Source organism: Triplophysa rosa, linkage group LG2 (genome assembly GCF_024868665.1).
Source record: "Triplophysa rosa linkage group LG2, Trosa_1v2, whole genome shotgun sequence".
Taxonomy (NCBI): Eukaryota; Metazoa; Chordata; class Actinopteri; order Cypriniformes; family Nemacheilidae; genus Triplophysa; species Triplophysa rosa.
The window spans coordinates 16,699,612-16,726,223 of NC_079891.1; the positions used below are offsets into that span (position 1 = coordinate 16,699,612).

The window sequence follows — 26,612 nt, forward strand, 5'->3', positions numbered from 1 at the left end:
TGTAGTCGAATGTCTAGCATTGCTAATGATGGTAATTAAAGTCCTGCATGATTGTGGCCAAGTCTTGGCGCTCTCTCCAGAGCCAATTCTTCCTACTAGACAAACCCTGCACCACCAGGGGGCCTCCTTGAGTACTGAATCAAAAACACAAACATGTTAACAAGACGCGGACTCAACTTTCTGCCTTCAGAGTGTTCTGTTACAAACTTTACAGGAATCATTTGGAAATTTCCTTTTTAATACTTAATTTATTTAATTACTGTGACATACTCGGACATAATGCAGTGTGCGCAGATATTGACATGCGCATAATGTGATGATGCATCTAGAAGGCATGTGTTTTTGTACTATTTTAAAGTCTTATTTAGTTTTGTCAACTTATACAAGTACATATTTACAAAACAGTTGGTTTGACTGTGGACTTTCGATAGTCGTGAATTTAGGGACCGTCTCCAAAGTTACATACATATTAATATTCTAATTTAAATAGCATACAGGGAATGACAAAACCAGCTGTATAATGTTCATGTGAGTCTCAGCTATAATGCACACCACTGTATTTCGTTTGCCCATGATATGTCATTTTTGTTTCATCACATTTAGAGAATAATTGATATGTTTTGTTTTCAAATGCTTAACTTTCTTGAGTAAACTATATTTATCATATTTTATTTTTGTTAATCACTCATTTGATTAGTAAAAAGCTAGATGGTTCCAGAGCCATGTGTTACTTTAGGTAAAGGATTATTTACATGTGAATCAAAATGTGAATTTAATTTATACTTAATTGTTCTTAATGTCAGTTTAAGGTTGTTTGTCTTTCAGTTTTAATTTGTTTAAGTGTGTTAATTGATTTATCATTTTATATCTTATAGTTTACAGTTATGCTCATCTAATTTGAACTATTATGACAAGGGCCCATCACAAAGGTTCGCATAGGGCCCCCAGACGTCTAGGATCGGCACTGGCTCTCTCACTCTGGTGCCTGCACTGACTTGCGTTTGTTAATTACAGTTTGATTAAGCATCATGGGCCATGAGAAAGGCTGCATGGCTGGCTGGCCAGTGATCTCTTGTAACCTAGACTGTTTCTGAATGAAAAATTGAGAAGCTCTTTTATTAAGCCTCTTATGTTTTTTTTAACAACAATACAAATAAAGTTGCAGTTTTGTACTGCAAGTGGCATATTTAGAAACAATCATTTCGTATCAGTTCTTCAATTAAAGAACATACATTCATATTTCCTAATTAAGTTCCTGTTCATTTAAATTGTTAAAGTTTTCTATGGCACCAGTTGGTTAGAGTGAATGAATTAACATGTTAAAGTTGCCGTCAAGCACATATCCTTGTATGGAAGTGTGGAGTCAGTAAAGTCCAAGGTGGGCTGAAAGCAGGATCCAGCCATGATCTTCCTCCCCTTCCCCCTTTTCACTTCAGTGTTCATCTCAAGTATCTGTTTTGTCTAGTTGTCCTCTCGTACCAGGTGCTTGTCCAGGGAAATAAACCCAAGGCCGGCAACTAAGTCAAAGGATATGGGGCTTTGATGAGGATCTTATAGGGAAGCTTTGTGTATTATTTGCTAAATGGTATTTCATTAGCTTAACACTTAAGAAAATAACATTTAAAGTACCTGACAGCACCTTTGTGCGACAGAGAAGGTGACCTGCAGCAGCTGTGATGAATTAATTCTAATGATGGTTTGAATGCAAACATTTTAGAAGCAAGACAATAGTTCTGAGCAGTACTGAATAAAATAAAAAGAACTTTCACAGTCTGTGCAGAGGGTATGTGATCTTATTATGTCATATATTATATTATATGATATGTCTTCCATTATATTAGGTGAGTGCCTCTTGAAATCATCATTCCTTGAAACCACAGGTGCATGAACCAGTGAGTCTCTGAATCAGCAGTTGTGGGATGTTGTCAGATTCTCATATAGTCTGATCTGCCAGTTATGTTCTGGTGTGGTCACTCACTTGTGAAAAGTGTTACGCTTGGGGAAATGAGTAGAAACTAGGCTGATGACACACAAGACAAGTGAAAGAGTGGCAGTCTATGCAAGGATTACAAGCAGAAGAAGGGGCAAGACATCTTACCAAACTGGAGGTCTGGACTTTACCTTGAGAAACTAGATGGTAAGACAGAAGTAAACTTGCTGCTTTTGTTCACAGCAGGAAATATAAGGGAGAGGGGAAAATGGATTCGGGGTAGATTATAGGACAGACTGAAACATGATGCAGTATTTGAACCGGCACCTGTATGTTTTTGTTAACTGCTAGGTTGCAGAACCAAACACAGTCCAGAAAAATGAAAATGGAATAAATAAAACAGATTTCATTGGGCCCTAATTGATGTGTTATTGCTGGGGTGTTCTGTGTGGTTTCTAGGGCCTAAGGTGTTCTTTGTCATTTTACCATGCTACTGTTGCTACAGTGTTCTGGATGGTGATACTCAAGTCAAAAGAGAATGACTCCCATGATTTGTATGATCTTTAGATGGGTGTCTGTTTGTTTAGTTTGCTTTATTTTGTGGTACCTTGCATCACGCACTGACATGTTTTGCACTGTTTTTGAGTTTCACTGCCAACTTAAATTTTTTTAACTTATGATTTGTGTATAGCTAGCAATCTTGGGCGTGTCATAGTACTGAGTTTGTAGTAATGGCTCAGGCAAATAAATGTAATAACATTTTTTGAATGCCCCCCAATGAGGGTTGTGTCATCTTTTGCAAGGAGTCTTGGTCGACTGATCCTTCAAGCAACCCTAAAAAAGCATACTCCTCTATCCATCCTACTACTAACTGTAATGTGAGTGTTGACCCTATAAGCTGCACCCTTTCACAACTCTTAGTTTATTTCTGTCAGTGAGTTGTGCTTTCCATCTGAATTTAGCCTAGTCTTTACACCCAGCACGCTCGAAAGGTGTTACGCATTGACAGAGCGACCAACAAGTCTCCTTGAGTTTAAAGGAGTCATCGGATGAAAATCCACATTTTTTATGTGTTTAAGTGCTATAATTGGGTCCCCGGTGCATCTAGCAACCCAGAAAACGTGAAAAACAAGATCCCAGTAAGTTTGTTTTGATGAGCCTTTCCCTGCAAGCATGTGAGAAATCAAGCCGTTCAGATTTCGCTCCTGTTGTGATGTAAAAGCAGGTCCTTATTATAATATTACCACCCCTTAATCTACACAATTCCACCCACANGCACTTGCTTGTTATCAATGTGTGAAATACGAATCGCGTAGGTTTGGACCCGTTGTGTTGCCGTACAGCTCACATACGATGTCAACATGGCGTCCTCAATGTCACTCTTTGGTTTAAGCCGATTTATCTCTCTTACATCAGTCACAAAAACATTTGTGAACCCTGCAAGGTAATAACTAACAATTTAAACAATTGTTCTGTGTTTGTGTAGGAAAAAAATGCATGTCGACGTGGCTTACGTGGCTTTTTAGTACGTCTAAATGCCACAGTTAGCCGGTTAGCTGACTAAACAAAACAATGTGACATTTGTTAACGTTAGTCAAAATGCTTCTGTTTTAGAAGTACGAAACACTGGAAAACATTCCGAACGTGGACAATACTTTGAAGTTACTAATGTAACGTGTTATGTTAGCATACTAACAAACATATCTTAAGAACATGCAATGCCCTCCTGTCATTTAGGATAATATCGATCAATAACAGGGAGTCTGAATTAATGTTATATTAGTAATAAATAACATTATGAACCCTTTGTGCATGGGAATTGATTTATATTAAGATACCTGTCAGAGTGTGATTTTCATATGTAACTTACCGATATGTGATTTTTTTATGAAGGCTAACGTAACTGTTACAGTTCTGTTTGTTTAATGGTAAAGAGAATATTATACAGTTCGTTCACACAGGGTCACTCGTGTGTCATGGCAGTATTATAATTCAAGTTTTAATCAGTCCTGACGTTGACAACTTGGCAAGTATTTGTTATTTTGGCCATTTTTGTATAATGTTTTAGGTGCGCATAACGGTTTACGCACTGTTGGTTACACCAGTTCCATTAAACCCAAATGCAGTTTTAAATTGTGTGCTTATTTTTTTACTGTAGTTGTGTATTTTCTCTCAATTTTATATTCAGTTGTCTGGCTCAGTAATAGATTATTGTCTGTGGTCACATCCTACTTGTACACGTCTATTAGTCAGACTGCTCATCCTTAACTCATAATTAGGGTTGTGTATCCTTTGGGTTTTTTCCGATACCGGTGCCAAATCGACACTTTTAAAACGGTACCGTGCCTTAATCAATACTCCAATAATCAAAACCAATTTGACCAATAATCAAAAAAGAGCCACAAAACACTGGTGGATGACATTAAAGAACAAAATGTTCAATTAAAAAATATTGATTAAATAAAAAAATAAAAAACACAACAAATTCACAATTAAAGTTTTAAGTGAATGTGCAATGAGCATGGACATTAACATTGCTAGACACTAACATTGCGAGAAAGTTGTTATAGCGTTTACTGTTTACCTTGTTTACCCTCCAGCTGCAACTAAATGCTTGCCAAAGTTGTATTAAATATGGGCAGAAAATGCGTTGAATATATCAACAGATGAAGTCCATTTACAAAGAGCCTTCTTGGCTACATTATATGTGCATTATTTTAAAAACAGACAGTATGTATAATGAATAAGTATAATTATTTGCCTATACATGCAGTCAGAGTGAAGAGCTTGACAGACTGCATGTCTAGAGATCAGACTAACAGGTGATGATATAAGGTTTTAGCACTTTCACTGCTGTATCTCGCTTGTCTTTCTTGTCAAATGCGTTACTGTGTTAAGAACGAGTTCCACGGCACGCAGCATGCGCTTCATTGATTTTAAACGCGCGCAACAGCTTCATTGTGATCGCTACGCATGTGCGTTTCGAATTAACGTTACTTTCACTTTAAAACTTGCCTTATGCGGCGGTTGAAGTTAAAGACTGCGCCCTGTGATGAAGGAGAGATGAGAGCGCGCATTACAACTGTCTTTCACTATGATGAATCCACGGACCATACGCGTTCCGATCCGTGCGGATCACAGATCATTCGCGATCCGTTTAACTATTGTATAAGATGTGTTGGATTTGTATTATCTGAGCTTTCCAACTTTCATTCACATGAATGAAGGCAAATGTCTCAATCAACGGCTCAGTCAGCATGTAAGTGGCACCGAAATCTGCGTTTTGATTCGCTACATAGTACCCAACCCTACTCATAATAGGGTTAAACAAAATAAGGCTCAGACAAATGTTTATTTAATAAGCCTTAGTAAGCAGACTTAACATTTACGTGGCATTCTGGTACACCGGTTTAACCAAATTGTCAAGATTAGGTCTAAATGCAAAAGTTAAATAATCTGATTTAAATCAAAGCACATTGATCCACCACCAAAAGCCCCATATTAATGTCTATGATGGTTATGGCTATGCATACAATTCTGTTCACCACAATACAAAGACAATTAAATTGCGTCAAATGCTCGTATGCCTAGGTGATTTGTTTTTTTAGCGTTTGTCCTAAACTATTTTAATTATGTGGTCTAATTGTTGTCTCTGTAAGTTAATGTTGTGTTCCAGTGTGTATTCTCTTCTGCTTCTCTTTGTTTTTCTTACATGTCCTTGACTATTAGTTAGCCCCCCTTTACTATTCAGATTCACATTCCGTTTATAGAGGCGGTGAGTGTAGATTGGGTGGCACCAATGGCTGTTTTTTGCTAACTGGCTTATATTGGAGCTTGCCAGAAACTCAGCAGGCAGAATTAATAGGGCCCAAGATGAGAGCTGTCTACTCTGTGGTTGTTTACTTAAAACAGTTTTTGCATGTTTTTGTCTACTTGTTATCTCTATTTAAAAAAATATTCTTGCTATTTTGCAGGTCAGTAAGCACATCTGGATGGAGGCTGGTAGATCAACAAGGACAGGGATCCCAGCTCATCACTGTGGATGAGAAACTGGTATGCCTCAAAGACTGCTGCTTTGGGTGATACAATAACAATTCTCAATTCGTTTAACATAATATTTTACAAAAGAAATCTATTCTGAAGTTAGATCTTCGAAATTTTTATGTCCTTGCCTTGGTAAGACAATAATGACCTTGTGTACCTATCAGACTTCAGACGTTTAGCTGGCTTAAATGTGTTGGACGAGTTTGGCAATGTGGGGTGTTTGGGTGGACTCAGACTATCTGATTGTGTCTGAGTGGGCAAGTACACCCCGCCTTAATATAGTAGGGGCCACTCTAAAGTAAAGCTGCAAAAAGAGGGCCCCAAAAAGAGGAGGTTGAAAGAAAGAGGGGGAACATTGTATGACAGTAGCAGACACACAGGAAGACGATGGCTGTCCTTTTATAATTGGCCACAGAGCTTTTATTGTTGATCTGTCAGTAAAGGCGAGCTTCGCCCATTGAGCAAGAACTTTGGTTGTGCAAGGTTCTGACTACCTGTTTTATTCAAAAAACGATTTTAAACCTACTCGAGTTTCTTCCAATTATATGATTTTTTTCTTCCTTTAGAGACCTAAATAATGTTATGTTGGTATACTGCTTCGTCTCTCTGAATTACAGTTTGCTTCAATAAGTAGTTCATGCTGTGCTTAGGGAAAATTCAAGTTAGTATTTTGATTCTCAGTCAAATAGTTTGAATTAGGGGCAATGCACCTTTAGCATTTAAAATTATTATTAAAGGAAACATTTATTTTATTTTATTTAAAAAATAAAATAAAACTAGGATTTAATTTAATTTTTTGACATTTTTGGCTTTTTCACAATTTTCCTGTGTAATAAAAGCTGGTGACTTCTGAAGATGGTCAGTGATCTGAGGTCGTAGAATGTCTTGTAGAATTTATTCAGGGTCAAACAAGAAAACACGTTCCTTAGACCTAATATAAATTCTAGAAGACATTTCTTTGGAACTCAAATTTTCATGCTTTACCCTGAGATTTATCACCGAAACATGGAGACACGTTGACCAGGATAAAAGGGCAGGGGGGAAGCATCAGATTTAGCACAACCAGAGCTTTACTAAGATATTTTAGCTTTCACTTCAAACCAAATTTTACAATAATGATTTTTAAAGAGAGTGATTGGAAAGGTTAATTGCAGGTACTCACAAAAATTTTTTAAAATTATTTTATTATCAACACATATTTGTATTTGCTATTTTTTGTTATTGAGTTATGTGTCAGCAAACCTAAGCATATGTGTTTTTGGCTGTGTATTTATCTTTTTTAATTCTTTTATCACCTTATTGACGGTGGCAAAATAGTGTTCCTGTTGCTCACTTGGTAGGGCAGTGTGCTTCCATTCCGCAGGGAATGCATGTAAGGATAAAATGCATTGTGGTTTTGTATAATAGCTTCTGCAAAATACATTAATGTATAAACATTTTTTATTTTGTACTTGGATAAAATATAAAAGTGTAGTCTCAGTAAATACAAAGTCATAAAGTAATTAAAAGTTGTCAACTATTTTAAGCAGCATTCTGTTTTGAGAACTTAAGAAATATTGCATTTAAAGTAACTTTGGCCTGTTGTGTTCTTTTAAGGAAACTGTTTGCGTAACTTATCTTGAACCTAATTAATCTAAAACCTCAAGTGCCTTTGAACATTAATCTATAATAGCATCACTGTCTAAGATATTTTTGTATATCTAATTTTGAAATGGAGAAAGAAAAGAAAGCCTTGAGCCCCTCGAGTTCTAGTGAAAGTGCTTGCAAATGTCCCAATTTGCAGTGTAGTCGAATGTCTAGCATTGCTAATGATGGTAATTAAAGTCCTGCATGATTGTGGCCAAGTCTTGGCGCTCTCTCCAGAGCCAATTCTTCCTACTAGACAAACCCTGCACCACCAGGGGGCCTCCTTGAGTACTGAATCAAAAACACAAACATGTTAACAAGACGCGGACTCAACTTTCTGCCTTCAGAGTGTTCTGTTACAAACTTTACAGGAATCATTTGGAAATTTCCTTTTTAATACTTAATTTATTTAATTACTGTGACATACTCGGACATAATGCAGTGTGCGCAGATATTGACATGCGCATAATGTGATGATGCATCTAGAAGGCATGTGTTTTTGTACTATTTTAAAGTCTTATTTAGTTTTGTCAACTTATACAAGTACATATTTACAAAACAGTTGGTTTGACTGTGGACTTTCGATAGTCGTGAATTTAGGGACCGTCTCCAAAGTTACATACATATTAATATTCTAATTTAAATAGCATACAGGGAATGACAAAACCAGCTGTATAATGTTCATGTGAGTCTCAGCTATAATGCACACCACTGTATTTCGTTTGCCCATGATATGTCATTTTTGTTTCATCACATTTAGAGAATAATTGATATGTTTTGTTTTCAAATGCTTAACTTTCTTGAGTAAACTATATTTATCATATTTTATTTTTGTTAATCACTCATTTGATTAGTAAAAAGCTAGATGGTTCCAGAGCCATGTGTTACTTTAGGTAAAGGATTATTTACATGTGAATCAAAATGTGAATTTAATTTATACTTAATTGTTCTTAATGTCAGTTTAAGGTTGTTTGTCTTTCAGTTTTAATTTGTTTAAGTGTGTTAATTGATTTATCATTTTATATCTTATAGTTTACAGTTATGCTCATCTAATTTGAACTATTATGACAAGGGCCCATCACAAAGGTTCGCATAGGGCCCCCAGACGTCTAGGATCGGCACTGGCTCTCTCACTCTGGTGCCTGCACTGACTTGCGTTTGTTAATTACAGTTTGATTAAGCATCATGGGCCATGAGAAAGGCTGCATGGCTGGCTGGCCAGTGATCTCTTGTAACCTAGACTGTTTCTGAATGAAAAATTGAGAAGCTCTTTTATTAAGCCTCTTATGTTTTTTTTAACAACAATACAAATAAAGTTGCAGTTTTGTACTGCAAGTGGCATATTTAGAAACAATCATTTCGTATCAGTTCTTCAATTAAAGAACATACATTCATATTTCCTAATTAAGTTCCTGTTCATTTAAATTGTTAAAGTTTTCTATGGCACCAGTTGGTTAGAGTGAATGAATTAACATGTTAAAGTTGCCGTCAAGCACATATCCTTGTATGGAAGTGTGGAGTCAGTAAAGTCCAAGGTGGGCTGAAAGCAGGATCCAGCCATGATCTTCCTCCCCTTCCCCCTTTTCACTTCAGTGTTCATCTCAAGTATCTGTTTTGTCTAGTTGTCCTCTCGTACCAGGTGCTTGTCCAGGGAAATAAACCCAAGGCCGGCAACTAAGTCAAAGGATATGGGGCTTTGATGAGGATCTTATAGGGAAGCTTTGTGTATTATTTGCTAAATGGTATTTCATTAGCTTAACACTTAAGAAAATAACATTTAAAGTACCTGACAGCACCTTTGTGCGACAGAGAAGGTGACCTGCAGCAGCTGTGATGAATTAATTCTAATGATGGTTTGAATGCAAACATTTTAGAAGCAAGACAATAGTTCTGAGCAGTACTGAATAAAATAAAAAGAACTTTCACAGTCTGTGCAGAGGGTATGTGATCTTATTATGTCATATATTATATTATATGATATGTCTTCCATTATATTAGGTGAGTGCCTCTTGAAATCATCATTCCTTGAAACCACAGGTGCATGAACCAGTGAGTCTCTGAATCAGCAGTTGTGGGATGTTGTCAGATTCTCATATAGTCTGATCTGCCAGTTATGTTCTGGTGTGGTCACTCACTTGTGAAAAGTGTTACGCTTGGGGAAATGAGTAGAAACTAGGCTGATGACACACAAGACAAGTGAAAGAGTGGCAGTCTATGCAAGGATTACAAGCAGAAGAAGGGGCAAGACATCTTACCAAACTGGAGGTCTGGACTTTACCTTGAGAAACTAGATGGTAAGACAGAAGTAAACTTGCTGCTTTTGTTCACAGCAGGAAATATAAGGGAGAGGGGAAAATGGATTCGGGGTAGATTATAGGACAGACTGAAACATGATGCAGTATTTGAACCGGCACCTGTATGTTTTTGTTAACTGCTAGGTTGCAGAACCAAACACAGTCCAGAAAAATGAAAATGGAATAAATAAAACAGATTTCATTGGGCCCTAATTGATGTGTTATTGCTGGGGTGTTCTGTGTGGTTTCTAGGGCCTAAGGTGTTCTTTGTCATTTTACCATGCTACTGTTGCTACAGTGTTCTGGATGGTGATACTCAAGTCAAAAGAGAATGACTCCCATGATTTGTATGATCTTTAGATGGGTGTCTGTTTGTTTAGTTTGCTTTATTTTGTGGTACCTTGCATCACGCACTGACATGTTTTGCACTGTTTTTGAGTTTCACTGCCAACTTAAATTTTTTTAACTTATGATTTGTGTATAGCTAGCAATCTTGGGCGTGTCATAGTACTGAGTTTGTAGTAATGGCTCAGGCAAATAAATGTAATAACATTTTTTGAATGCCCCCCAATGAGGGTTGTGTCATCTTTTGCAAGGAGTCTTGGTCGACTGATCCTTCAAGCAACCCTAAAAATGCATACTCCTCTATCCATCCTACTACTAACTGTAATGTGAGTGTTGACCCTATAAGCTGCACCCTTTCACAACTCTTAGTTTATTTCTGTCAGTGAGTTGTGCTTTCCATCTGAATTTAGCCTAGTCTTTACACCCAGCACGCTCGAAAGGTGTTACGCATTGACAGAGCGACCAACAAGTCTCCTTGAGTTTAAAGGAGTCATCGGATGAAAATCCACATTTTTTATGTGTTTAAGTGCTATAATTGGGTCCCCGGTGCATCTAGCAACCCAGAAAACGTGAAAAACAAGATCCCAGTAAGTTTGTTTTGATGAGCCTTTCCCTGCAAGCATGTGAGAAATCAAGCCGTTCAGATTTCGCTCATGTTGTTACACAAAAGCAGGATCTTATTATAATATTACCGCCCCTTAATCTACACAATTCCACCCACGGCGCTGTCGCCATTGTTGTTTTCACAAGCAACAGCGGTGTACGTGACGCCATGGCTAAAGTTCGTGGACAACATGCAATGTAGTCACTGCACAGAGTCCTAACCTCGGAAGAGACAGGAGTGGATTTATTTTATTTTTAGTGGAAATCCCTCAGAAACCATAAGTAAAAACCTGCTTGTTTGCGCGAATCACTTCAAGCCAGTACAAGCAGGATTAGCTTCAAAGTTGTTCCTCAAGAGGTATCGAGACTAACTGAATGAGACAAAGCTGTCGATTTAAGTCATATTTATCAACAGTCTGAATTGACATACATGTACCGTATATATAGGAGGATAACGTTAGCATATGATAGCGAAGGGAGATAAGTCAGTCACAGGCTAAATAGAACCTTCAAAGCCAGTGTTAAACTTACTCTATATTTATGTTATTTGGCAAATGGGCACTTGGAGTTTAGCTGTATGTATGTTAATACATTTGTGCGTTGTGTACAATGTGCGTTAAAATGTTCAGCTATGGCAAGCTGTTTGTTTTGCTAATGAACAGGTTTCGTTTTAAACATCTCAAATCATTCGTCCTTAGGCTGAAAACTCTGTCACAGCATACTAGTTATGCTCTCACGTTGTGTGTGTAATGTTATAACTTGTCAACGACAAGTGCTAACATCCACTTAATTCCGCTGAGATCTGCTGGTGCGCATTCCGTGGATTTGAGTTAAGCAAACACGCACAACGTGAGTGCTGTTTGCTGTGACGGATTTTTTAGTCTCCGGACGAATGATTTGAGACGTTTAAAACTAAACTAACCGCAGAGGAGTTCAGGAAACAGAATTTAGCTAAACCATTGCCATGGCAGTACTACACATGTGTTGTGTTGATTCGCCGGATGGGAAGGGGGGTGGGGCGCGCTGTGACTCATTATAATTTAGAGAGACATGCACCAAAATGGTTTGCTGTGAGCATAGCTGTTTTTGACAAGGCAAAAAGGGTTTGGTTTACACAGCCATTGAGTGTTTTTAAGCAAAATATGTTCCAGACATTTCATGAAGACCCTAATAAATCATACCAACTTGTTGAAAGTGCTCATCCGATCAGTCCTTTAAGGAAAATGTTTTTACTGGGAGGTCGATTTACACTCATTTAAGGATCTCAAGATATTAATTAACTGACTGACTGAAGTGTTCATTAAAGAAATCATTTAGAAGCCACACTGGATATGTTTATGTTTATAGTCTGGCGGGTTCAGTGTGTGGATCATCAGTCATTGATCTCCAAATGAGTTTACCCAGACAGTGAATCTGTATGCAGGTGGCCTTACAGACAAGCCTGTAATGACTTTCAAAGTCATTTTTATGTCTGTGCTATTTCAGATGTCTTTGGAAATGTCTCTGAGCAGATTATTTTCTTGATGATTCTCTTGATCGTTTTTTTCTAGTTATTAATCACCAAGTGAATTCAAGCAGAGAGATGCTGAAGAGTTTGTGCAGTAAGAGAGCATCATAAGAATCTCAAGTCCATATGCTGAAAGCCACTGGATTTATATGCATGATGTGTATATGGGTACTGGGTAGTTGACGGATAAATCCTACATGTGTCCTATGGTGTGACATAGCAAAATTTGGAAAACAAATATTAATATTACATTGTTTTATACACTGCCTGTCCAAAAAAAGTCACCACCTGGATTTAACTAAGCAAATAGGTAAGAGCCTCCCATTGGATTGGATGTCTAGGTTCAGCAACGTTATGTGCCCAAAGAATGAGGTCACCTGACTACCTGAATATACTGAATGACCAGGTTATTCCATCAATGGGTTCTTTCTTCCCTGATGGCACGGGCATATTCCAAGATGACAATGCCAGGATTCATCAGGCTCAAATTGGGAAAGAGTGGTTCAGGGAGTATGAGACATCATTTTCACGCATGAATTGGCCACCTCAGAGTCCACACCTTAACCCCATTGAGAATCTTTGGGATGCGCTGGAGAAGACTTTGCGCAGCGGTCGCACTTTCCCATCATCAATACAAGATCTTGGCGAAAACTTTATGCAACTCTGGACGAAATAAAAGGACATTCTGGACATTGCAGAAGCTTATTGAAAAGATGCCTCAGCGAATGCGTGCCGTAATCAAAGCTAAAGGCGGTCCAACGAAATATGTGTGTGACTTTTTTGGACGGGCAGTGTATTATTAATATTTATCATATAAAATAGCATAAAAGAGATTTGTCTTCATTGTTAGTTTTTTCAACATTTTTACATCACCTTATAGGACAAATTTGCATATTAGTCCGTCAAGTACCCATATGTGGCATCACTCAGAAAAATGTTAAAATGTTTTGATTGCCAAAAACGTACAAAAAAAATGTGTTTTCATTTTTTTGTATTCAGTCTAGTGCAGCGGTTGTTAATCCTGGTCCTCGTGACCCCCTGCTCTGCAATATTTTGTACGCTTTTCTTACCGCTTCGGAGGTTTGTTCAATACGCCCCTTAAGAGCCCTGCAAAGTAAACATCACTAGATATTCTGGCATAATTCCAGTTCGAAATGGGTGTATATTTTCCGTCCAAAGGGCAGAAGCGTGACTACACAAATCTCAAGATTACGGTTAAATAACCTTTCAAACTTCCGTAGTAAGTTTTGTCTGTGTGAGGATGCTCGTGTTGCGCAAATTCGTGTTCTTAAGTAAACTTCAGCCAATTTCCTGTGTGCAGGGAGTAGAGAGCAGTGAACACTGTTCAGGGAGCACGTCAATTGGAACGCAGTTCATTCATTGAGCTCTCTTCTAACGAGCTGGCGATTTAAATCAGGTGTGTCAAACAAAACAGAGACAAAATATGCAGGGGGGGGGCGACTGGGGGGTCGCGAGGACCAGGATTAAGAACCGCTGGTTCTGGTTCTGTGGACTGTGTGCCACCATATAGCACTTTGAGCAACCCGGGTTATCCAAATAAAGCTGTAAAAGGCTTAAAAAGAAGGCAAAGACCCTCAAAAGATGATCTTGAGACCAGTCTTGAATACAACACGTTATGTTGAGCGTCTAGAAGTTCATATTTAAAATGAAGAATTTAAATTTGTCCGCTCCTGTTTTTACCTTAAAATGGCACTAGCTCACCTCAGGATCACCGTTTTCCTGTAGCTGTGGTGCATAGCGAATTCTTTCTTGTTTACACTTGATTATGAAACCCTTCGGCCATGCTTGGCTCTACCGAGCTTCATGCAGAGCTCATTCAAGCCGTCGGCCCCACAGTCTGCCGCTGTGAAAGGGCTCCCATGCTCTTTATTCACCGAAGAGCCAGAGGTGTCAGAAATATAGACACGCTTTCACATGATGAAGACTTTGCCAGGCTTTTCTCTCCCAGTCTTAAGCCTGGCATTTGTCTGCACATACAGGTATTGACAGGCTCTGTGAATAGTGTCAAACTTCATAGTTCTCATTTTGCTTCCTGTACATGCAAAGAGAAAAGTGCAGTATGTCTCTTTGTGGTCCCCACTCTTTGCCCTAATTTTTTTCGTCAAGCACCATATTTAAGGCACAGTCGCTTGCTTTGTCTGTGGGCCATTGTGCATTCGACTGTTGCTTAGATCACCCTCGTAGTTTTTGTTGTCATAATGTATGCAGGCAAGTCTTAAGTCTAGACTAGTTTTTTCTCTATTTTGCACATATTTTGCAGGACAATGGAAAGTATTCAGTATTTTGAGAATTCTTTTATATGTACTGTCATAAGTCTTGGTTAACTGGAGACATTTCACTAAATGTTCAAGACAACAGATTTTTTGATCAGGTCTGCGTTTATAAGATGCATGAGAATTTAAATAATGTTTCACAAAATGTACCTTCATTTCGTTCTTACAGCTTTACCTCTATATTAATTTTCTCACATGAAATAGACCATATGCTAGTGCTGGGCGATATACCGGTTCATATACCGAACACCGGTGTGTATTTTTGTTATGATATGAATTTTTAATATACCGCATTACCGGTGTATGTCGCTTAAACAACGTGCGGAACGCGGCAAAGCGCGACACTGTTTCAGCGGGGTCCCTTTTCACTGTTGCACTGTGACCGGCCATTCACACAGATTGCGTCTTTCTATGCAGCGGCACTACTTTATCATAAATTTTCTATATAAACATGCGCTAAATGGAGGCGTTTGGATGTTTGCGTTCGTCTCGCACATGAGCGGTGACGTTACATATTTCTTTCCCGTCGCAATGGGAGCGCGCACCTCGCGGCTGAACAGCAGCACAAGTGTAGCAATTGCAAGTTCGCATTACGTTATATTAAATATACTCACGAACAAACATTTAAAAAAAACCCCGTGTTCCCCTCATATCTGCTCAATATAAGCATATAATATGATGTGTTTTTAGTTTGAACTGTTTCTCTATATGCTTTGATGAGAAATAAGGGTCAGTAAGGAGGATTGACAGCGTGATGCGGTCGCTTTCCTCTCACATATCTAATTTAAGCCTTTGTTTTATGATTAAAAAATATGATTTCAGGACATCATGAAGCCATTGTGACTATGTAAAACACAACAGACATCACATGCATGTTTTAATGGTAAATTGTTACAATTTTGTTTTCATCTATTCAACTATTAATTTTTGGGTGGATGCTCCTAACTCTTGAAGTTGGGAGCACCAGTGCTTCCAAGGAAAAAAGTTAATTTCGAGCCTAGTTCTCTATTTATTTGCTTAAATATTATGTTTGCAAGTTACCTTCGCATGCTGTTCAGTTGTTAAAGAAGTCTAAACTTTGCAGTTATTATAGGGGATACTATCACTGTCACTATGACAGTATTAAAGGGCATTTTAAGTCAATCAACAGCACTGTTTCAGTAGAAAATGTGGTTAAAAAATAACGCCATGTACCGGGAAACCGGTATAAATCTGGAAAACACCGTTATATTAATTTTTGGTCATACTGCCCAGCATTACCATATGCTAGTGTATGTTCTTTGCGGTTGGCTAGACTAAAAACTTAGTCGGTATGGTTGGCAGCCTTTTGATCGTAGTCATGCTAAAGAACCTCTTTTTTTCTCTGAATGAAGTGGCAGATGACAGACAATGATGAAAATTTGATTCTTTGAAGTTGTAATGGCCATTGAAATGTGTGAAGTTCCTGCATTGAAAGGAGAGCTGCTTGTAGGATTCACAACCTTGGGTGGCTGCTTGCTGGGAGGTTTGTCTGTGTGTTGTTGCCGACTTCCCATTGCTGCTCGCTAATTCCCAAAGGAATTGGAGTCTCTTTGCTTTCAGTAGCCTCCTCCAGCTCACCAGTCTATTCCTTTTACACACGTAACAACATTATTAAAACAATTTGTTGTTGCAGATTGTTGCTAGTTTTCATACATAAAGCATTTTTTTTGTTCTAAAGCAATCAGCACAGTTCAATTATTTGGTGTCCTGTATATTTTAAATCAATTAATCTTTCCTTTAAACAAATCAAAGTGTTTTCATTGGAGAAACCAGTTTAATCCTGCAATGAAGACAGACTGATCTCCGAATAGTTCACCTGCTCAAAGTTATATATTCTATTGAACAACTTACAGCGCTTTAGAATTAATGTACTATTCAGCTTATGTGCAAGTTTGAGGCGTTCTTTTTGCCTTCACACCTGAAAGCCCAGGTTTCTGGCCTGTGACTCGAGACATGCGGTGAAGATCACAATAGACTGTTTCGAGGCATTTTGAGAGTGTGAGAAATTAGCTTGTCTAGACAAGTATGCTTCTACATTAAAAAAAAGCTAATTTAGGCTTTCATGCCCTTTAGGGAATTGTGCAAACAGTAAAAAGCACATATTTGAGATGCCAATCACACAAACACTACTTGAATTTACATGACCAGGTTTGTCTTATTTAATGATCACATTTCAGGACATCACCACTATCACTGGCGTTCCCGAGGAGCACATTAAGACCCGCAAGGTCCGTATCTTTGTGTCTGCCCGCAATACCATGCAGTCGGGCATCAAAAACACACAGAAGTGGAAGATGGATTTTGACGCCAGGGAACGCTGGGAGAACTCACTGATGGGTTGGGCCTCCACGTAAGTAGAAGTCTTCATTGTCTTACCCACACCAACCTTCAAATCAGTAAAAAAAATAAGTGTTTTAAAAAATGTTCCTCCCTCCAATTTTAGGGGAGACCCTCTGTCCAACATGGTTCTTACATTTAGCACCAAGGAGGATGCTATCGCTTTCGCAGAGAAGAACGGTAATCCATTTAAACATGTATCTAACATCATATCTATATTTGAAGAGTTTGCAAAAACAGATTTTTTAAAAATCATGTTTTTTTTGTGCATTACAAGTAAAATTAATCAAACTGCAGTTGGGTTGTTTTTATTATGTAATAATTACTCAAAAATACATCTAACTAACGCATTAGAACCCATTATAATTATAATTTTAAATAAAAACATGATAACATAATAAAAAGAACTTGATTTTTTTTGTACATTTGTTTTTTGCAAATAAACTCTACAAGAGAATAGAACGCATTACAACCCATTATAATTTTAAATTTTGTCCACACCGGACGCGGTCGCATGGCGCCACGTCCGGTGTTTGGACTCTAGAACTCCATGGTTTTGAAAAAGAAACATGTTTGTGTCATAAAGGTTGGCATTTATCCTCGCTGTGACATCTCCAGCCTGATGTTTACACTACATATCAGCCACAGCAGACATCACCCAAACTCTTATCTGTAAGATATACTTGGCTAAGCATTGCTCTGTGCCTGTTTATTTTTACAGGTTGGAGTTATGATATAACAGAGAAGAGGGAGAAGAAGCCCAGAGTGAAGTCATATGGTTCAAACTTTTCCTGGGATAAAAGGACTAGAAGATCGGCCAAATAGACACCCTGTCTTTTATCTTTAATAGACCTGTAAAAATGACATATGTATCTAATAAAACCTCTTTCTTTAAAACTTTAAACACTTACGTTTGTGCTTCTTAAATGATATCTGGATCTTATTTTACTCGTTATGATTGATAATTACACATTTATGCAAAAAGAAAAATTATTATGCAAACATTATTTCATGAGTATTTAATCATTTGTGAGTACTAAATTGTGTGTGTGTTACTGATGTGCGTTTAAATACTCTCATCTCTATTTCGTCAGAATGTAATTATTCTTGTCAGGTGGCTAGTTTTTCCACCATCCGGCTCTCTTGAAGACAGTTTAGGGCTGTTAATGTTTCTCAAATGGGAGGATGAGGTAAATGTCAAACTTCAAAAGGCTGAATGCGGCTAGATATGTTTACTCCCATCTTTCTCCAGGGATGAGCAGAGCTGAGATGACCGAACCACCTGCCTGCTCACAATGAAGTAAAATTAGAAAAGCAGTGCCGATTCACCTTGTCATTTCAACGCAACCTCTGATACTACACATAGTGTTACCTTTTTGGTTTTTGCTTTCCTGTAAGTATTACAAGTCCAAAAATGAATTCTTTTGACATGATGTTGATGTTAGACAATGTTTTATTATTTTATATTTTTTATAAACCTAATAAGGAATTGACCTGCAAAATAATGTTTGTATATCTCAGACTTGGGTCAGCTAGTCACTGTGTAGAGGAGAAAAGCCAGCCAGAGTTGTGATGTGATATTGTGTGGTCAAATGAGGTCAGGGTAGAGCCTTTCAGACAGAATTCAGTGTAATTTCAGGTCTTAGGCTGCACAGACTTTAAAAGGTGCCATAGCTACAGTGATGTATACTGTATGTTAGTGGATTGCTGTTTTTTAACAAAATATTGTGGATGGTGGAGTGCAGGGAATACTGATGGAGTCATCAACAAAACTGATGCCTGGCAGAGTTTGTTTTTCAACAGGATTATCAGATGAAAGCACTTAAAGGGATCGTTCACCCAAAAATAAAAATTCTGTCATCATTAAGATATTTGGCAGAATGCTTGTAACTAAACAGTTCTTGGACCCCAGTGAGTAGGACAATTACTTTTTTTGTTCTGTTGAACACAAAAGAAGATATTTTGAAGAATGTAGGACAGCAAACCGTTCTGGGGCACTTTTGACTACCATTGTAATTACTACTACTATGGTAGTCAATGGGGTCCAAGAACTGTTTTGTTACAAGCATTCGTCTAAATATCTTTCTCTGTGTTCAACCAAAGAAACAACTAGAGAATGAGTAATGCATGACAGAATTTTCATTTTTGGGTGAACTAACTTCAGTTCAGTACTTACCAGAACATTTTCATGTAATTGTTTTTAACAAAATATATTACCATATAACTTAGTCAGGGGGTCTTTTTAATGTGTGTATATATATGAAGATATAGTTTAATTATTTAAAGTTGAAATGACAGCAAACCTCAATAACTATAATATGTAAAAGTGTATATGATGTAATTCCACCTTGATGACGTTTACACAGAATTAAATTGTAATCTAGACATTTTGTTATTGTAATAAATGTCTCTGTGAATTGGTACATAGTATTTGACTACTGCCAGATAAAATCAAAACAAGTTACCAACTGATCAGCATTATTTTTTTATTGAGTTCAGTCTTAATATCTGTACAAATACCATCAAACTTTGTATATACATACATGACATTTACATAAAAAATACAAAACTATATATTTATAACTGAATTGTATTTTTATCTTGAGATGTCTGAAAATAAAAATGCATTTTGACAAAGTGAAAACAGTGAAAAAGTGAACGTTATATATACTGATACTCAGTTCTCTATCTTTTCCTTTTGTTAGCTCTGCAAGAGCAATATGGAGCACAATGTTGAGCAGAATATTGGCAAACAACACAAAAAAGCTTAATGGCACACTTTTCTCAAAGTATCAACCGCTGCGACTTTCGACAAAAGGTTGAGCTTTAGCTGCTGTTCAATGATAACGCTGTAGCAAATTGTCAGGGGTTTCCTATATGAGAAACGGCTCATTTAATGTTAACCTGCAGCGTCGGACCACAAAACTTTAAAATCCCTTTGGTCAGTTACACTAATCTGTAAACAAAACCAGAAATATACATGTACATTAAAGAGTGACATTTTTTCCTACGTGTTTCCATTTTTCCCAATAAATAAACACAAGCTAACATGCAAGTATGTGTGAAATAAACATCTGTGATACAGAATTGACATTGATAAGCGTTTATACAGCTCGGGAAAATGCAATTTACAGCTTGCCGATGACTCACACTTTACATGGTAGCGTTTTACCTCACAATAAATAACACTGCTTCTCTTTGGACAAATATATTTCTCGGTCATAATAAAAAAAGAAGAAGAAAAGGGAAAACAAATCAACATGACAAGACAGTAAGCCAGACACTGTAAATGTATAAATTATAAAACAATGTATAAATAAACATCGAGCAGACTGAACTACATGTATACCTCTATTTTTTCCTCTGAAAAATAAATAAGCATACACATATGTACAGTGTGGACATGATTCCTTGCCCTAGGTCTGTTCCACCGGATGATGGCGCTTTATCCATCCAGTACTGGTGATAAATGGACATAAGCCATGTAGTCCTGGTCTTCCTCGTCGTCATCATCCTCCTGGTCTTCAGTAATGGCTATATGGGAGAATACATGGTAGCTGTTGTATGAATATGGACCACAACAGCGCAGAATTTATGTTTGAGTAATAGTCTTTATCCCAACGCCTCTGAGAAAGCCATACTCTAGCTTTGCGTGTTTATGTGTGTATAGGCTACTTGGCGTCTGACCAAAATTATGCAATGAGATTTACATAATCAAAGAAGTCAGTTCTGTGACAGAAGAAGTCTGATGGGAGGCTTTAAAGGCTCAGGTCTGTTTGGCATGAATTGAGACAAAAAAGTGCTCTTGCATTCCACGACTGGCTGCTTTTTTTCTGGTTTCGTGTCAAAATCCATTATTTTGGATGCACAGTTGTTACTTGGCAGGGCGACACCCTGTGCATCCGCCGACCGTAGCTACATGGTCAATGGCACAGTTCTGAGGTATATATAATATATTTTTCTACATTGAAAAAACGACACAGGCAAAGCAATGAAACAAGTCCCTCACAAACAAATGAACAATTCTTAGGACAACACAAAATCACTGCATACACAAATTGACCTTGCTATTGTTAGCCGTCTAACAGCAGAGAAGAATCGAGAAAGCATTGCTCTACAAACAATGTATTTTTGTCCTGCAAACTGTAAAATGCTGTAGTCATTCAAACCATGAGGTGATCCTAAAGTTGGTCCCTTGAAATGATGTACGTACCTTAAGGCACAATAACATTAAGGTAAGCAGTCAAGGTAAGAAATGAGGATTTCTTCACAGTGATCATTCGATTGATTTGCTAGCACGAATTGGAATGTCTCCTCATTGCTGCTGTCACGTTTCCAGCACAGCTAGCCCTGTCAAAATAGGTAGTCTACAAGTTGAGCAATAACATTTCTTTTTGAATCGAAAACAACGGCACCAATGTTACAATCACCTTATGTGAGCGTAAGAATTTGTCTCTTTTCAAACCCTCGGACAGATCGGCAGAGCTATTTATGTCATAGTGCATTTAAAATCATTGATTACAGCCAAAAGCAGAAATCAAACAAAAAACAATTCATAAAAACACTTACATAGCTATGTGACAATGGAATCAACACGCTGATATGATTGTATATATATCTCTACATTTACACTAGAACAAATGGGAAAATGAACTCGAACAGCAACCTCAACGGGTCACTTACAAACTGATCTAGAATTCAAGTGTGACGTCTTCCACTAACTGCAAAAGTTAGTCTGCACATATTTTCTTGTTAGTTAAATGAAGAAAATTAGTATAAAAGGACTCCTAGAGAGAGTTCTTTGAAACATTTGTTTACACGGATCTTCATTTGATTTATCTTTTTTGAATATCGCCATATTCTTTTCCCAAAAATGCAAAATGAATGAAGCCAGCCAAAGAGGACATGCAAAGAACTTCCAATCTTTAGTCCTTTCTGTAGATTAAATCTTAGCAGCAGGAAGGTATTGAAGAGGCGTTATTTGGAGAGGGTGGGGGTTTGGGGGCAGGTTTCTGGGGGCAGCATTGGATTGTCTTTTAATATGTATTACTTACAGTTGCAAGATCCAGAATGCTTAACCTCCAGGAGAACCCCCAAAGAGCAAGCGGCCTGCTTCATGGCACACTCGCTGGGATACGTGGTGTTGTCGCTGGCGCACACCGCCTCCTCCGAGCGACTTTCAGGGCACGAGTCCGCGCAAATCGCACAGCGCCCGCGACCCATCTTGGCGTCCCACAGACACTTCTTTCCTGCGCTACAGTGGATGTCGTCACATGACTTGGCCTCTAAAAGAAAACACAAGACGGGAACCTTAGCAGATTCGATTCCTACTGAAGAAAAAAATGGGGTTTCATATACAGACGAGCATAAATGTGGTTCTGTCAGGACCACTGTCGTCAAATATTTAACAATAGCGTATATTTAAGGTTGACGGAATGAAACTGTTCTGGGCAAACTCTCCGCCCGTCCATGCAGCCTTGCATGGACATAGCGGGAGCGCAGCAATACATGTCCCCCTCAACTGGGGAACCAGAACAGTTCATGATGAATAACAGGATTAAATTAAATGATCCGACACATACAAGCAGAAATGGAGGAGCTGGGGATGGAGGTGGGTTTTGAGTGCAGCACGATTAAGCAGCTGATAAGGAGTAAAGAAATGCAACTTAAATAGGACGCAGTCTAGTATGTGTTGTATGACTATTGGTTAACGTTGATTAGCTGCACCTGATGTGATCGGCTGGTGCAAGCTTGACTCATGTGACCTGCCAGAACTAACGCCATGCTTGATTTGTTGTTGTTGAGAGCCTGGGAGGTAGATGTTGCATGCACAAAGAGCCGTCGGCTAGTTATGCTCAGTTTGTTATAAGAGACGAGGCAATGTTGCCAACATCAGGAAACAACTAGACACCAGTGACTTTCATTCGCAAATTATAATCACAGCAGGATTGTCATAAGAGACTATAAAAGAACAGAATGTATTGGGATTGTGCCATTGTTGCATATGCACCATGAGCTGATACTAACTGCAAATTTACAAAAAAGCCTTTAAAAGCCCAGACAGCTTACTAAAAATAAAGTTTGGTGAATGTTAAGATTAATTTTAAGGTCTAGAAATACTATTAGTTTTTCTGTGGATACTTACTGACACATTTCCCTTCGTATGCCACACCGATGGATCTACCAAGCAAACACGTGGCTCTTCTTAAATGGCACGCGCTGGCATAGACAATCCCATCGTTGCCACAAAGGTACTGCTCGGGAGACGTAACCTCTGGGCAGATACGGTTGCATGTCACGCAGTATGCGTTGTTGGTCTGGTCCACCACGCAAGTTGAACTGCCAGGACACAGGACGTCACGGCACGTCTCTGCGAGGAAGAGAAGCAGAGAGCAATTTTACATATCTGTTTTTTTTCTAGTCCATCCTGACCTAGTTTCCCAAAATGTCCTTTACTTCAGATTCACTCGGTCATTTTCTGTATTGCAATGTGTAACATTGATTTGGTCTACACTCCAATTTTAATTCTATAGACTGCATGCACAACTAAACGTACAAAATAAAGAGTTTATGCTAGTATGCAATCTGTGTGCTACATACTTTTGCATTTGCCTTGATACTGCACCTCCAGGTCAGGATGCCCTTTGCATTTTGATTTTAAAAGGGCACATTCGTCTCTATATGTTTTTCCATCCGAGCCGCACACCGGCCCCTTCCAGGTGATGTTGGAGCAGTCTGGGGCACAGACGCAGCGCGGCTTGCTCCTCCTGTTCATTTTACATCTCTTCCCAGGGCCGCAGTCAACGTTATCGCACGTCTCTAAAATTCAGTAGAATAGGTCACACCAGAAAATATTTCACAGAATTTTATTTTCATTGTACCTTCATGAATTACTCTAATATATAAGTTGTAATATATATGTAGTACATGTGTTTGTAATATATTTTATTATGTATTTGCTTTGATTATAATAACCCAGATAGCCAAGATAATTTATGTAATGTTAAATCAATGTTTGGTTATCAAATTGGTCTGGAAATTGTTTTAAATTATAATATATATGTGCATGTAACATATACAGTATATGTTACACTGTTGCATCAGTAGGGGCAAACATGGGGTTGTACCTTTACAAGGTATGCAGTTGGGAGCACCGCCATTGAAGATCATCCACCTGAATAATGTGCTGTTTGGCACATCTTCCTCAGTCCAAGATGTACCGAGCCTCCCACTTCGGCAACATTCCTCCCGACTCATCCCAGGCATGTAGAGAACCTGACATCTCCCGTTCTTCCCTTGCTGTAGCCAGCAGTTACCAGCTGTAAACAAAAAAGGAAAATGCCTGTCGTATTAAAGTCTGAAGCCAATGACCCAGACACAACACGTGCAGTCTGTATTAGCCGGAGCTCTCGTGCTCCCCCTCCCCCGCTGTATTTTGTCTGATTTTTCCCAACGTAATGCGACCGTTTTACGCTTGCATGCCTTCACCCAGACAACTCACGGGACCTCTGTCTGGTCGGGATACGGGTTTTCTGTCGTCGATTATATTTTGGCCGTGCAGAGATTTACTGGCTTAAAGTAAGTGCCAGATTGACAGCCTCATACCTATTTAAACAATGTGCATGGTAGTCTAGACTCCAGTTCCTCGAGCGCTCTGTGCCAACTGTCTGCGCTCATCACGTTTCACCAGACTTACAGACTCTAATGCTGCTTTTTTCACCAACAGAAACGCATTAAATATGTGCTTATAATATAGTTCAGACAGAGCAGTCTGTATATTTAACTGTCGGGTCAACTCTAGGGGGAATTAGTCGTGTTCTTTTATTAAATTAGGCATTCGCGCCGGGGAAACCGTGCGCCAGACAATCCAATTAAATCATACAGTCACGCAATCCTCATCAAACTTTGTTTTGCCGTTTGATGACACATACTACCGTGTCCCTGTAATTAAATGCATAAAATGATAAATATTTGTTTCTTTATGTCTGCTGACATGAATTTGTGCAAGCCAGACGAGGTAGGTAGTGTCCAATTTCACAAACGTTACCTACTCTGAGTAAAACCCAGTCGAATGTCTGGGTCATTGAACTGCAGGTTCCCTTAAGATTGTGCCAAATTTATATTTGTACAAGACGCTCATTGTTCTGCTCAATGCAGACGTACGTAACAATATAATGAAACATTTTAATGCATTATTACCGTGGCAATTAAATAAACGAATGTAGAAGCGAATACATTTATCTCAGACAGTGAAATTGATATTTTACATGTACTAGTCTGTTGCTTACTTTTGACAACCTTAGCCATTTCAATTCGACAACTATTAAAACATTATCTGATCATTTTAAGCTCTTAAGGGCAACCAAATCTGGCAGTTTTTCATTTTAATAACGGATGCATATTAAGGTACGTGGAAGGACGCACCTGTCTCGATAACACTCGAGACAGGCGCAAACCAGAACAAAACTTTACAGTTGTGCTGTAATTAAGCACCTCGGTTCATTTCAACACTCTGAGAAAATCAATTCTTTCATACCCCAGGCAAATGCCCAAAGAACATTAAGAATAATTGTGAAGAAATAATTCAACATAAAGAGATAGCCTAATAAAAGTGCACTTACCTTGCACTTTTTGTTCTTCAATAAAACAACAGAGCCATAAGAGTAATAAAATCATTCCCATGTCGAGCTGGTGACGCTTTAGCATCCTTATCATGTTTAAAGAGATATAGAGTATTTGGACGAGCAGCGCAAAAGTAATCTTCTTACTCAGGCAGTGCTGAATGAATGCTGCTCTGAGAGTGCCACCTCTTTTTAAGTGTATAAGGGGTCTCGGGCCGACTGTCTGTGGTGTGGGCGGTCTTCCTCTTTGTGGGGGTGGGGAGAAAGACTTTTTCTAAGTTCTTTCAATCTAAATCAGGTGACATAGCTGGTTGAAACTTTCTCTCGCCCTTAAATCACTTCTGAGCTTTGCTGGCTGGTGAATATTCGCAGGAGACATTCAACTATCCCAACTACTTATACATTTAAAGGACGTTGTGTTGGGAGTTACCAAGACGTCTGAAGATGTTCGGCATCATACCTTCCTGATATCCCACTTTTATGCGCATAAAATGTTGTTATGACTAGTCCAATATACAACATGTAATATTAGCCAAATAGCGACTACAGATAATCAACTAAGTATTAAGACCGTCACGTGACAGTCAGTCCAAGTATTCGATGCACTGATATTAACCAAAGGGTTATTGGTGGGTGCATGATTAGATATAGACTCTCTAAGAATAGCTACAACAGAATATTAATAGCCAACTGTATAGTGATGATGAAGTCTATTCACCACAAATCTTCGCAGAGAGGGACAAAAGCCCACATTTGAAATGTCACAACTTTCTAGACCATGTGCAGGTCTGATTATAGATGGTGTTCATTTAAAACAAGGTTCCTGTTGAAAAGTGATTAGCATAAGAAGACAATGGATTAGGGAATAAAAGCGAAAAAGACTATTATTAGAAGAGACAGGTGTTGCGGTTTTCATCCGGGATCAGAATTCATACCCCCTTCAATTTACGTACGGCGGTGGCGCGAGGCAGACTAGCCAAAATTCATTTC

The 26,612-nt window shown here is 38.4% G+C and overlaps 2 protein-coding genes across 3 annotated transcripts; one reads left to right on the forward strand and one right to left on the reverse strand.

Moving 5' to 3' along the window:
* The first annotated feature begins 3,267 nt into the window (after window positions 1-3,267).
* Window positions 3,268-17,943, forward strand: ndufs4 (NADH:ubiquinone oxidoreductase subunit S4). Its single transcript, XM_057358121.1, has 5 exons — window positions 3,268-3,374; window positions 5,905-5,983; window positions 16,842-17,014; window positions 17,108-17,181; window positions 17,723-17,943. The coding sequence occupies exons 1-5, from the start codon at window positions 3,292-3,294 to the stop codon at window positions 17,824-17,826; spliced, it is 513 nt and encodes a 170-aa protein (XP_057214104.1). The 5' UTR covers window positions 3,268-3,291; the 3' UTR covers window positions 17,827-17,943.
* Window positions 17,944-19,109: 1,166 nt separating this feature from the next.
* On the reverse strand, window positions 19,110-25,803 carry fsta (follistatin a). Of its 2 annotated transcripts, XM_057358098.1 has the most exons (6): window positions 25,623-25,803; window positions 24,129-24,320; window positions 23,602-23,820; window positions 23,147-23,371; window positions 22,056-22,286; window positions 19,110-20,535 (listed from the first exon to the last, which is right to left on the reverse strand). In XM_057358098.1, the coding sequence occupies exons 1-6, from the start codon at window positions 25,714-25,716 to the stop codon at window positions 20,447-20,449; spliced, it is 1,050 nt and encodes a 349-aa protein (XP_057214081.1). In that variant the 5' UTR covers window positions 25,717-25,803; the 3' UTR covers window positions 19,110-20,446. The 2 variants fall into 2 exon arrangements, with proteins under 2 accessions (XP_057214081.1, XP_057214092.1); XM_057358109.1 differs by lacking the exon at window positions 19,110-20,535 and having other exon boundaries at window positions 21,615-22,286.
* Between the last annotated feature and the right edge of the window lie 809 nt (window positions 25,804-26,612).

Coding starts and splice junctions, on each gene's coding strand:
- fsta (XM_057358098.1), bottom strand. CDS start 25,716: ATGATAAGGATGCTAAAGCGTCACCAGCTCGACATGGGAATGATTTTA. Junction 23,372..23,601: donor GTATCAAGGCAAATGCAAAA/GTATGTAGCACA, acceptor TCTTCCTCGCAG/AGACGTGCCGTGACGTCCTG. Junction 20,536..22,055: donor GCATTCTGGATCTTGCAACT/GTAAGTAATACA, acceptor TCTCCCATATAG/CCATTACTGAAGACCAGGAG.
- ndufs4 (XM_057358121.1), top strand. CDS start 3,292: ATGGCGTCCTCAATGTCACTCTTTGGTTTAAGCCGATTTATCTCTCTT. Junction 3,375..5,904: donor ACATTTGTGAACCCTGCAAG/GTAATAACTAAC, acceptor GCTATTTTGCAG/GTCAGTAAGCACATCTGGAT. Junction 5,984..16,841: donor TCACTGTGGATGAGAAACTG/GTATGCCTCAAA, acceptor ATCACATTTCAG/GACATCACCACTATCACTGG.